At 37.8% G+C, this 12072-nt stretch overlaps 1 protein-coding gene across 1 annotated transcript; it reads left to right on the plus strand.

The window, feature by feature from the left end:
- The first annotated feature begins 4670 nt into the window (after positions 1–4670).
- On the plus strand, positions 4671–5684 carry LOC110203018 (olfactory receptor 9K2-like). Its single transcript, XM_020979451.2, has one exon. It carries the CDS (start codon positions 4671–4673, stop codon positions 5682–5684), a length of 1014 nt encoding a protein of 337 aa, XP_020835110.2.
- Positions 5685–12072: the final 6388 nt, after the last annotated feature.

Here is a 12072-nt window from a genome sequence, read left to right on the forward strand (position 1 = left end):
TATGTGACTCTGGGAAAGTCACTTAACCCTGATTGCCTTCAAAAAAAGAAAATGTTTAGATTCATAGTCCATAAGATCTAGATTTGGAAGGGACTTCAGAAGGCAAGTCACCTGTTCACTTTCCAGGTGAGGAAAACTAAGCCCCAGGAAACAAAGGGGCTTTTACAAGGTGAACAGTAACAGGTTCAGGAATCAGATCTGGTCTTTTACTTCTGAGTCCAGTGTCTTCTATTTCTTAGTCCAGGGTCCTGGCCACTCTTACCTGCGGCTTAGATTTCATCTGAATTATGTAAGTCCTTCCTAGGTCTACTAAGACCATTTTCTCTAATTCAGTCTTTAATACAGAATTCCTTCTATAACAATCCTTCCTATACTTGGAAGCAAGGGATGTCTCTCCATCTATAGGCTATTTAAAAAAATAAAAACAAAAAGGTAAAACTTTCCCTTAGAAATCATCTTCTTCAATTTGTTCCTTCCGTTGGCTCCTCCAGCTTTGAATGATTGGTGACAAAATGCATTTATGCATTAACTTCCTCAGTGCTGAATTTCATTTGTGTTTGTTATTTGTTAGTCAATTGAGGGCTGGGGGAAGGAGAATTTATCATGGCTTTCCCCTGAATGCCTTCATTCTAGAGCTCATTTATCCAAAAGCCCAATTTCTTCCCGCACATATCTAAAACACCTTGCCTAATTCCCAGTTGGTGTGAGCTTAGGGCTAAGCAAATGTGATTTAGGAAGACAGATCTATTGCTTAAAAAACATACTGCCTCCTAAAGCTGTGGTCAACCCCAAAATGAAGGGGAGAAGGTGTGGTTTGATTTCAAGGATTTAGAGGAATCCCCCACACTCACATGCCGTTTGAACCATTGGTTATTGACTGAAAATCCATCATGAGAGGTTCATTCCTTTAGCTCAAGAGTTTGGTTAGTGTTTAAATGAAAATATGAAGTATCCTCAGATTAATTGCAACTTAAAAAATTTTAAAGTACTTATTCTTTGAAGTGCTAGGAATTAAAGGAAATACAATGATTACATAAGATAAATGTATCATGATTAGTTCTCTCTTCACCCTCATGGAACTAGAACATAGGAGGTCCCTACTGTCAGGAAGTTTTTGTTATAGTAAGGGGATTTAACAAGAGGAAAGAAAAAGGGGAAAATAGAACTCATATTAAATCTATAAAACAAGAGCATGTCTACATGCAACTTTTTCTTTCTGAATCAATTTCCATATTTTTCTTTTTTAAACAGAGTAGTTTCATGATACCCCAAGGAGAGGTTAATGCTGAGAATAATAAACAGTTATTAGCCAAACAAAACAAGTATTAAATGCCTACTGTATATCAAGCAATAGATTTGGTGCTAGGGATACAAAGACAAAATTGAAGCAGGTAGAGAGCATGTACATTGATAGGGATTACAGATATAAATTAGGTACAAACTGAATTTTAGGAGAAAGACATTAGCAGCTAGGGAAGAAGTGGGAAAGGTTTCTGGTAGGAAGTTTCCTAGTAGGAAACTAGGAATTCAGAGAAGTGGTAGTAAGGAGACAATGCATTCTAGGCACAGGGGACAGCAAATACAAAGCCATAGAGGCAATAAATGGAGTATCTTGTTTAAGTAACAGGAAAGACAGTTTGGCAGACTATGAGTGTGGGAATGGGAATAACATATAACACAGCTGGAAAAGATTGTTGAGATCCAATTGTGGTGGATTTAAATGTCAGAGGTATTTTTTAATTGATTCTACAGGCAATACTGAGCTACTATGACTTGTTGAGTATGGGGGAGGTGATATGGTTAGACTTGTGTTTTTTTTTTTTAGGTAAGTTTCTCAGATTGGGTGGAGGATGAACTGGAGTGGGAAGAGATGAGAGAGAGATATGTGTGTGTGAGTGTGTGTGTGTGTGTGTGTGTGTGTGTGTGTTTGTCCATTCCTTCCCTCCATGCTTTGCTATTTCCAGTCTTCTCTTCCAGTGTGTCATTACATTATTTAGCTCCCTTTCAATTCTTTTACTAGTATTTCTAAACACTTTTTGAGTCTTTAAGTAATCCATATTCTTTTCTATAGTCTTCTTCTGAATCAATTCATTCTTTTGGGGCTTCATCCCAGGATTCTCTTAACTAATGAGAGAAATTATTTTTCTTTTATTAATAACTGATTATTGAATCAGGACCAAGGATTTTCTCCTTTTCTACTTCCTCATCCAGAAATCAACTGGTGTGGGGAATCTCTTCCAAAGACATACCCAGACTAAATGTCTAATCAAAAACAGTGAAAGAAATTCTAAGTTTTGGCTAATGGGTACATTTGGGTTTAATTTCTTTGCTCAAATAGGTCTGGGAAAATATGAATTCTTTCTTTTGTCAGATAGATGATATGGAAATTGATAAGTCTCTTTGACAAAGACTTGAGTGATCCAAGACCCTCATTGTAATATAGCCCACCTCCCATTATAATATTCACTTTCTCGTTAATTATTAACCAATCAGAGTTGATTGCCACTTTCAGGAACACCTACTCTTCTAAGGGCATATAAGCTATGAGCCCACCACCACGAAGGGTGTTTGGTCTAAGAGAAAGACAAATGTCCATCCTTTTATTAATAAACAAGCTGACCTTATTAATAAAATGATTAAATTACCCGAAAACTCTGTCTCTCAAACTTTTTAAATGTCACACTGACAATAACTTTTCATCGTGTTACTTTTTCTTTTCATGGACATCTACACAGACTTTCTACTGTTCCTTCGAGCACAGTCCCCCACCTCCATCCCACCATGGGGATTTAACTCCTGTTTTTGCCTTTGTTGAGGGAAAAGTGACTGTGCCTGATTTGCTGCTGAGAGGACATTCTGATAGGAGGGGCCTAAAGAGGCCCTTCGTGATTTTCCACCTCATTGGCAGTGAGTTTCAAACTTTCTGTAAGGCCATTGTAGCTACTACTCTAAATAAGGCTCCCACAGAAAGTAGCCTTCAGCCCGGAGCCAAGGCAGGAGTGCAGATAAAGGGAGAGGTTGACTGGAGTTCTGGCACTCAGTTACTGCTTACTGTGGTTGTTTGGTCATTGTACACTACATCTACACTTAAATTCAAACCTCCTTTGACTTAAGAGCAATTATAATCACCAATATGTGTCATAGAGATAGGAGCAGAGGGTAAACAGAGCAAGGGGTCAGTGGTATAGTACTTCCTGTGTTTTATTTTATTTAAAAATTTTCTGTGGATTTTACATTGTTGCTAGTTATTTCCTTGGCATTGGCATATTTCTTTTAAATTAAAAAAAATAGTTTTAATCAGCCAGGATCTACCTTCTCACCTTCTTACCTCAACCCCAGCCCCACTGAGAACACAAGAAAATATATTACAAACATATGTTGTCAATTAAAATGTATTTCCAAGTTGGCCATTAAAAAAAAAGTCTCATTGTGATTCTGAGTCCCTTACCTTTCTATCAGGAGATAGGCCTTTCACATGGTGAACTCCGAGAGGGCAGGGTTATTTTTGCAGTTAGTAGAGGATAGTGAATGGACCTGTGATTTCATTTCTAAAGGGAACTCCTGAATAAAGGAACTCCATCAGTATAGGTCAGTACTTTCTCTGCAATTTAAAATCTTGTGGAGTTGTCTGGACCACTAGGAGGTTAATTGATTTTCTTAGGGTCACACAGGTAGCATGCTTCAGAAGCAAGACATGAACCTGGGTTTTCCTTGTTCTTAGGTTGTCTCTTTCCATTATACTACGCCTCTAGGTGACATAATGGATAGAGAATGCTGGGCCTGGAGTCAGTAAGACCTGAGTTCAAATTTGTCCTTAGACACTTATTTGCTGTGTGACCCCGAGCAAATCACTTAACCTCTGTCTCAGTTCCCTCAACTATAAAATGGGGACAATAATATAGCACCTACTTCCCAGGGTTGTTACAAGCACCAAATGAGATAATATTTATAGAATGCTTAGCCCAGTGTCTGGTACATAGTAGGCACTTAATAAATAAATACTTGTTCCCTTTCCTTCCTTGCAGCTCATACACATAGTTAAGTCCTGAATATTTTTTATTAATGTTGAGATCAAAGTAGATTCAGTAGGATAAAACTGATGTGTTCCAGTAGGACACAGCAAAAAGTGTCTTCATCATAAAAAAAAAAAACCAAACATCAAATAGCTAACATAGCTCAAGAATGAAAGCATTGGTCTTATTTGCTTATTTCTTGAAATCAGCAGAAAAAGTAATTTTACAACCTTTATCAATAACTTATTCCCTTCCATCAACATGTTCTTGCTGTCTGATCTGCTATAGGATTGGGCAAATCAGTCAAGAAAGCCCTAAGGTGTGAATAATAGATTACAGAGAAGAAGAAAAAAAAATCATGAAATGTCTATTTTAAAAGGGAAATACATCAAGGCTTATACCATTCAGATCTATACGATTATGCTGCAGACTGACAGATGCAGAGATAAGGTAAAATTCTTGCCCCTGTGCAAGTTATCATTGGTAACAGTAGGATCAAAGCTGAAAGATTTGGAGCTCCTTGAGGGTAGGACTGCTTTGCCTTTTTTTTTTCATCTCCAGAGCTTTGCATAGTGCCTGGCACATAGTAGAACATTTAACAAATGCTTATTGATTTTACTTTTGACCTTGACTTATGTCCCTTAGCAGGTCTCTGCCATGAGTGACAGGGGAACAGACAATCATTCTGAGGTGACTGACTTCATCCTTGTAGGATTCCGCATCCGCCCAGAGCTCCATTCTCTTCTCTTCCTGCTTTTTCTGTTTCTCTATAGCATGGTCTTTCTGGGAAATGCAGGCATGATAACTCTCATCCTGACTGACCCTCGGCTGAACACACCAATGTATTTCTTCCTAGGCAATCTCTCCTTCATTGACCTCTCCTGCTGCTCTGCTATAGCACTCAAGGCCATGGCCAATATTTTATCCATGAGAAATACCATCTCTTTCACAGGCTGTGTGATCCAGCTCTTCCTCTTTGCCCTGTTCATGGTTACAGAGGGCTTTGTCTTGTCAGCTATGGCCTATGACCGCTTCATAGCCATCTGCTCTCCTCTGCTCTACGCTGTCCGCATGTCAAGATGTTTCTGCGCCCAGCTTGTGTTGGGTTCCTATCTTTGTGGCTGGTTTACAGCGGTTCTCCAAGTAAGCATGACTTTCTCCCTGTCTTTCTGTGCCTCTCGGGTTATCGATGATTTCTACTGTGACTCCCACCCAATGGAAAGAATCTCATGTTCTGATGTTTTTTTACACAAGGTGGTGTCGTTAACTTTGGCTGGGGTCATTATTTTCCCCACAATTGCAGTCATCCTGGTATCCTACACTTACATTGTATCTACCATCTTAAAAATCCGTTCTACTGAAGGTCGAAAGAAAGCCTTCTCCACCTGTAGTTCTCACCTTGGGGTTGTGAGTTTGCTCTATGGGACTGTCTTTTTTGTGTATGTCATACCCCCTGACAACCCTGAGTTACGCAAAATAGCTTCTGTCTGTTATACCCTTGTCACTCCAATGTTGAATCCTCTGATTTACTCTCTAAGAAATAAGGATGTCAAAGCTGCTCTGCAAAGAATTGTGGGGAAAAAAAGCCTTACTTTAAATTCTTTCTTTTCTCCTTATTGGTTTTCGTGTAGTGGATTCTGTACTCCTGAGCTGCCTTTAATAACACATTAACTTATGGATAGGGATAGAAACTAGACCTGTGATTTCATTAATGTGAGGAACCAACAGTTAAGGAAACTTCTTCAATCAAGGCAGGCTGTTCCTTCTCTGCAGCTTATCATGAAGAATAGAATGGGGTTAGTTACTGTTTAGTCATTTTTCAGTCATGTCCAACTCTTGATGACCCCTTTTGGGGTTAACTTAGCAAAGATACCAGAGTGCTTACCATTTCTTTCTCTAGCAGAACGGAGTACTGAGAGTGTAAGTAATAATAACAATAGCTAACATTTATTTAGTGCTTACTAGGTGCCAGGCCCTGTGCTAACAGTACAATTATTATCTTATTTGATCTTCGAAACAACCCTGGAAGGCAGGTATTATTATTATCCCCATTTTATAGATGAGGAAACTGAGGCAAACAGAGGTTAAGTGACTTGCCCAGGGTCACACAACTAGCATATCTCAGAGGTAAGACTTGAACCCAGGTGTTCCCAGCACCAAAGCCAGCTCTCTTTGAAATACCCTAGTGCTGCCCTTTACTACTCTCCCCTTGAATCAGATAAATTTTCTGTGGTATTGTTACATTTATGAGATTTTTTTTTCTAGTGAAGCAATCTTCTCACATGTCCCACCCATTCCTTCTCCAGGCTAGAGTTATTGTTGAACGTCAGAGGCACGTTATAAAAGCATTCCCTGCAAACCACAATAAACTTAATTGCCTTTGGGCAGCAATTGAGTCTAGAAGATTTGATTTCCTGTGGTTCCTGGGTGCTTTCAGGATTTGTAAAATGGAAATATTTTTAGAAGACTGACCATTTGGGAATTTGTTTCTACAAAAGGTGGGGGTACAGGGTAGAAGGATTATGAATTATTATTTTTTAGGTAGTGAGTTTATGTTGTTCTTTAAATGTGAACAGAATTTTTACCTTGAGTCAGGTGTATGTGAAAAGTACAGAGGATGAAAGGGAAGTGAAAGAAAATAAGGTGTTTTAATAAGTACTTTAATTAAGTACTTTGCTGGCTTATCATGGAGACCAATGAGAAAAGAAGCTTACTGTCTCTGGTCATTTGACAGCCCCTAGAGGCAGAAGCTGCTTAAATGGCATTATTTGATGGTATTATAAGGACCCCTGTAGGCTCACACGTTCTCTATAAATCTGCAGTACCTTGCTTGAAATCACAGATGGACTTATGCAAATGATCAATTTTCCACATTAATAAATTGAAATAGGTAGAAGAAATCCTAGAATTCACATAAAAGATATGAATATCAGCAAAAGAGACCATTTTAATATGTGAGACTTTCTGGAAATTTGCATCTTAATTTGATAAACCCAGTAAAATGTGCCTGGCTTGAAATTCATTGAGGATTTCATAAACATATGTGTTATATAAAATACATATGCATATATGCACATACAGATAATTTAGGTATACATACAAATATATACATATATACATGCATGTATATCTCAGAAGCTGGATGAGTTTCAATGGAATAAAGTGGTGATAAAGTGGAGATAATAAGTGTATCTGAATATGTTTGGCAGTGAAGGAGAGAAAGAGATGGGACAAAAGTTTGTTAGAACAGCAGGGTTAAACAAAAGCTTAAAAAATAATATATATTTTTTAAAAAGGTACTTTTCCACTCAGAGTTTTAGGGCTAAATATCAAAATGAGTTTGCAATTCTCAACACATGCTGACTCACAATAGGAAGCAGCAGTCCATTGTCAGGGTAAGTCTGTCTGAGATTGAATATTTTCTATAATGAATAAATCCCTTTAGGTCAACAACAGTTATTTGTGGTTGCCTTGATGATGCAAATCTCAACCGAGGCTCACATTGAAAAATATAGTTAACTATATAGACGCATAATATCTTTTAAAGTTAAATTTCACAATTTTTTATCCAGATAACATAGCCTCCAAGCACTTCCCTTCTTTAAAAAATACAAAGTGCCAGCTCTGGAGAGTGTTGTCCTTGCAGAGGGACCAATATGGCATAGAAGACAGATTTCTAGACTTAGAGTCAAAAGACATGGGTTAAAGCCAGAATCAGATACTTATTGGCTATTTGACCCTGGACAAGTCACTTAAGCCTCTGTTTTCTCATCTGTAAAATAAGGATATTAATAGTACTCACATATAAGAAAGTGAGGATCAAATGAAATAACACAGACAAAATCTTTGCAAATGTCAAAGCTGTATATAAATGTCAATTACTATTATTGAGAATAGCAAGGCTTCTTAATGTCAATTCAGAGACAGAACAACAAAGAAGTAAAGTCATCTAATCAGAGAAGGTCATTTTTCTTTCCACATTCTCTGAGTAGCAATTATTCTTCCTGTTCTCTGCTTTGAGTTTATCAATTAAAGAAAGAGGCCACAAAGAAGTAGATGGGAACACAAACCAGACTGTGTATACGTATTATCAAACATATACCTATATGTGTATATATGTACATATACATATCAGTATCTTTATCATTACTTTGTGACATTTTTGATTCTATCTATGTAATTTGCAAGTCAAGCAGATGTCCACTTTCAGCTATGTAAGAAACTCTGAGAACATCCTGATCTTTTGATTAGTTTCAGATCCACTGAATGACAAATAATAGCAGATAAGAGTCGAGACAAAACTAGGCTTTACAACTCTTGACATTTGAAGATACATTCTCTGCCAATTAAGTAACATTGCCTGCTTAATGGCAAGAACTGAATACAGGAATCTGAGTGCAGCCTTATGAATGACCTAATATCAAACACCCTAGCGCTGGAAAGCCATTGGGAAGTTATCCAATCTATACCACCTGACTCCAGGCAAAACACCATCTAAGCCGTTCAACATAGTTGTTTATGCTTTTTTCTCAAAGCGTCAAGAAGATATTCCAAACTCTAGACCAGTGGTGTCAAACTCAAATAGAAACTAATCCCTGAGGGCCAATATTGACTTAGAAAACCACAAATTAACATTATCTATGTTGTGTTCTAGACAATCTTGCGTGTAATTGAAGACATATTTTTACCACTGTTGTGAAATTTTCTACTGGTAATGTGTTGTACACTAATCTTGCCCTTCTTGTGCCTCTCTCTTACCCTCTGGGTGGCCTTGCCACCATTGGCCATGGTAGCCAGGTTCTGCTTCCTTGGCTTAAATCATTAAATCTTTTAGAATGTCATCAAGCACAAGTCTAGGTCAAGACATGAATTCTTAGCTTTGATACCTCCAAGCCCTTTGTTGATATGTGCCATGGTTTCTCTGTGAGAACAACCAAGTTTCCCATTGACCTTTGCACTGAAGTTTATCATGGCCAATGCACTCTCTATTTAGTGCCTTTGTCATTTGGCAGAGGAGCTGCTGCACAGATACGCAGGATACAAAGAAATTCTTGATTGCATATATGACGTGTGAGTGAAGAAAAAGTGAATCTTGTAACATTCCATTCCACTTCTCCAATCTTGAACATTCCATAGTTCTCCATAGCTAAGATAGTTTGTGTTGTTATAATTTTGAGGTCTAGAAGGGGAGAATAAATCTGTTTTGGGGAAAGGTTCAGGGTGGGGGTGGGGGCACACAGGAGAACTCTGCAGCACTGTGCTCCATTGGGATGGTTTCTTCCTACTGCAGTCTATGGTTGTTATAATAATTAGTAATAATTCTCATTAAAATGTTTTCATGCTTTGCTATTTCCAGTCTTCTCTTCCAGTGTGTCATTACATTATTTAGCTCCCTTTCAATTCTTTTACTAGTATTTCTAAACACTTTTTGAGTCTTTAAGTAATCCATATTCTTTTCTATAGTCTTCTTCTGAATCAATTCATTCTTTTGGGGCTTCATCCCAGGATTCTCTTAACTAATGAGAGAAATTATTTTTCTTTTATTAATAACTGATTATTGAATCAGGACCAAGGATTTTCTCCTTTTCTACTTCCTCATCCAGAAATCAACTGGTGTGGGGAATCTCTTCCAAAGACATACCCAGACTAAATGTCTAATCAAAAACAGTGAAAGAAATTCTAAGTTTTGGCTAATGGGTACATTTGGGTTTAATTTCTTTGCTCAAATAGGTCTGGGAAAATATGAATTCTTTCTTTTGTCAGATAGATGATATGGAAATTGATAAGTCTCTTTGACAAAGACTTGAGTGATCCAAGACCCTCATTGTAATATAGCCCACCTCCCATTATAATATTCACTTTCTCGTTAATTATTAACCAATCAGAGTTGATTGCCACTTTCAGGAACACCTACTCTTCTAAGGGCATATAAGCTATGAGCCCACCACCACGAAGGGTGTTTGGTCTAAGAGAAAGACAAATGTCCATCCTTTTATTAATAAACAAGCTGACCTTATTAATAAAATGATTAAATTACCCGAAAACTCTGTCTCTCAAACTTTTTAAATGTCACACTGACAATAACTTTTCATCGTGTTACTTTTTCTTTTCATGGACATCTACACAGACTTTCTACTGTTCCTTCGAGCACAGTCCCCCACCTCCATCCCACCATGGGGATTTAACTCCTGTTTTTGCCTTTGTTGAGGGAAAAGTGACTGTGCCTGATTTGCTGCTGAGAGGACATTCTGATAGGAGGGGCCTAAAGAGGCCCTTCGTGATTTTCCACCTCATTGGCAGTGAGTTTCAAACTTTCTGTAAGGCCATTGTAGCTACTACTAAATAAGGCTCCCACAGAAAGTAGCCTTCAGCCCGGAGCCAAGGCAGGAGTGCAGATAAAGGGAGAGGTTGACTGGAGTTCTGGCACTCAGTTACTGCTTACTGTGGTTGTTTGGTCATTGTACACTACATCTACACTTAAATTCAAACCTCCTTTGACTTAAGAGCAATTATAATCACCAATATGTGTCATAGAGATAGGAGCAGAGGGTAAACAGAGCAAGGGGTCAGTGGTATAGTACTTCCTGTGTTTTATTTTATTTAAAAATTTTCTGTGGATTTTACATTGTTGCTAGTTATTTCCTTGGCATTGGCATATTTCTTTTAAATTAAAAAAAATAGTTTTAATCAGCCAGGATCTACCTTCTCACCTTCTTACCTCAACCCCAGCCCCACTGAGAACACAAGAAAATATATTACAAACATATGTTGTCAATTAAAATGTATTTCCAAGTTGGCCATTAAAAAAAAGTCTCATTGTGATTCTGAGTCCCTTACCTTTCTATCAGGAGATAGGCCTTTCACATGGTGAACTCCGAGAGGGCAGGGTTATTTTTGCAGTTAGTAGAGGATAGTGAATGGACCTGTGATTTCATTTCTAAAGGGAACTCCTGAATAAAGGAACTCCATCAGTATAGGTCAGTACTTTCTCTGCAATTTAAAATCTTGTGGAGTTGTCTGGACCACTAGGAGGTTAATTGATTTTCTTAGGGTCACACAGGTAGCATGCTTCAGAAGCAAGACATGAACCTGGGTTTTCCTTGTTCTTAGGTTGTCTCTTTCCATTATACTACGCCTCTAGGTGACATAATGGATAGAGAATGCTGGGCCTGGAGTCAGTAAGACCTGAGTTCAAATTTGTCCTTAGACACTTATTTGCTGTGTGACCCCGAGCAAATCACTTAACCTCTGTCTCAGTTCCCTCAACTATAAAATGGGGACAATAATATAGCACCTACTTCCAGGGTTGTTACAAGCACCAAATGAGATAATATTTATAGAATGCTTAGCCCAGTGTCTGGTACATAGTAGGCACTTAATAAATAAATACTTGTTCCCTTTCCTTCCTTGCAGCTCATACACATAGTTAAGTCCTGAATATATTTTTATTAATGTTGAGATCAAAGTAGATTCAGTAGGATAAAACTGATGTGTTCCAGTAGGACACAGCAAAAAGTGTCTTCATCATAAAAAAAAAAAACCAAACATCAAATAGCTAACATAGCTCAAGAATGAAAGCATTGGTCTTATTTGCTTATTTCTTGAAATCAGCAGAAAAAGTAATTTTACAACCTTTATCAATAACTTATTCCCTTCCATCAACATGTTCTTGCTGTCTGATCTGCTATAGGATTGGGCAAATCAGTCAAGAAAGCCCTAAGGTGTGAATAATAGATTACAGAGAAGAAGAAAAAAAAATCATGAAATGTCTATTTTAAAAGGGAAATACATCAAGGCTTATACCATTCAGATCTATACGATTATGCTGCAGACTGACAGATGCAGAGATAAGGTAAAATTCTTGCCCCTGTGCAAGTTATCATTGGTAACAGTAGGATCAAAGCTGAAAGATTTGGAGCTCCTTGAGGGTAGGACTGCTTTGCCTTTTTTTTTTCATCTCCAGAGCTTTGCATAGTGCCTGGCACATAGTAGAACATTTAACAAATGCTTATTGATTTTACTTTTGACCTTGACTTATGTCCCTTAGCAGGTCTCTGCC

This window comes from Phascolarctos cinereus, unplaced genomic scaffold (assembly GCF_003287225.1).
Source record: "Phascolarctos cinereus isolate Bilbo 61053 unplaced genomic scaffold, phaCin_HiC Scaffold_1;HRSCAF=81, whole genome shotgun sequence".
NCBI classification, from domain to species: domain Eukaryota; kingdom Metazoa; phylum Chordata; class Mammalia; order Diprotodontia; family Phascolarctidae; genus Phascolarctos; species Phascolarctos cinereus.

Bases quoted from the DNA above. Each gene is read 5' to 3' on its own strand.
- LOC110203018 (XM_020979451.2), top strand. From the start codon at position 4,671: ATGAGTGACAGGGGAACAGACAATCATTCTGAGGTGACTGACTTCATC.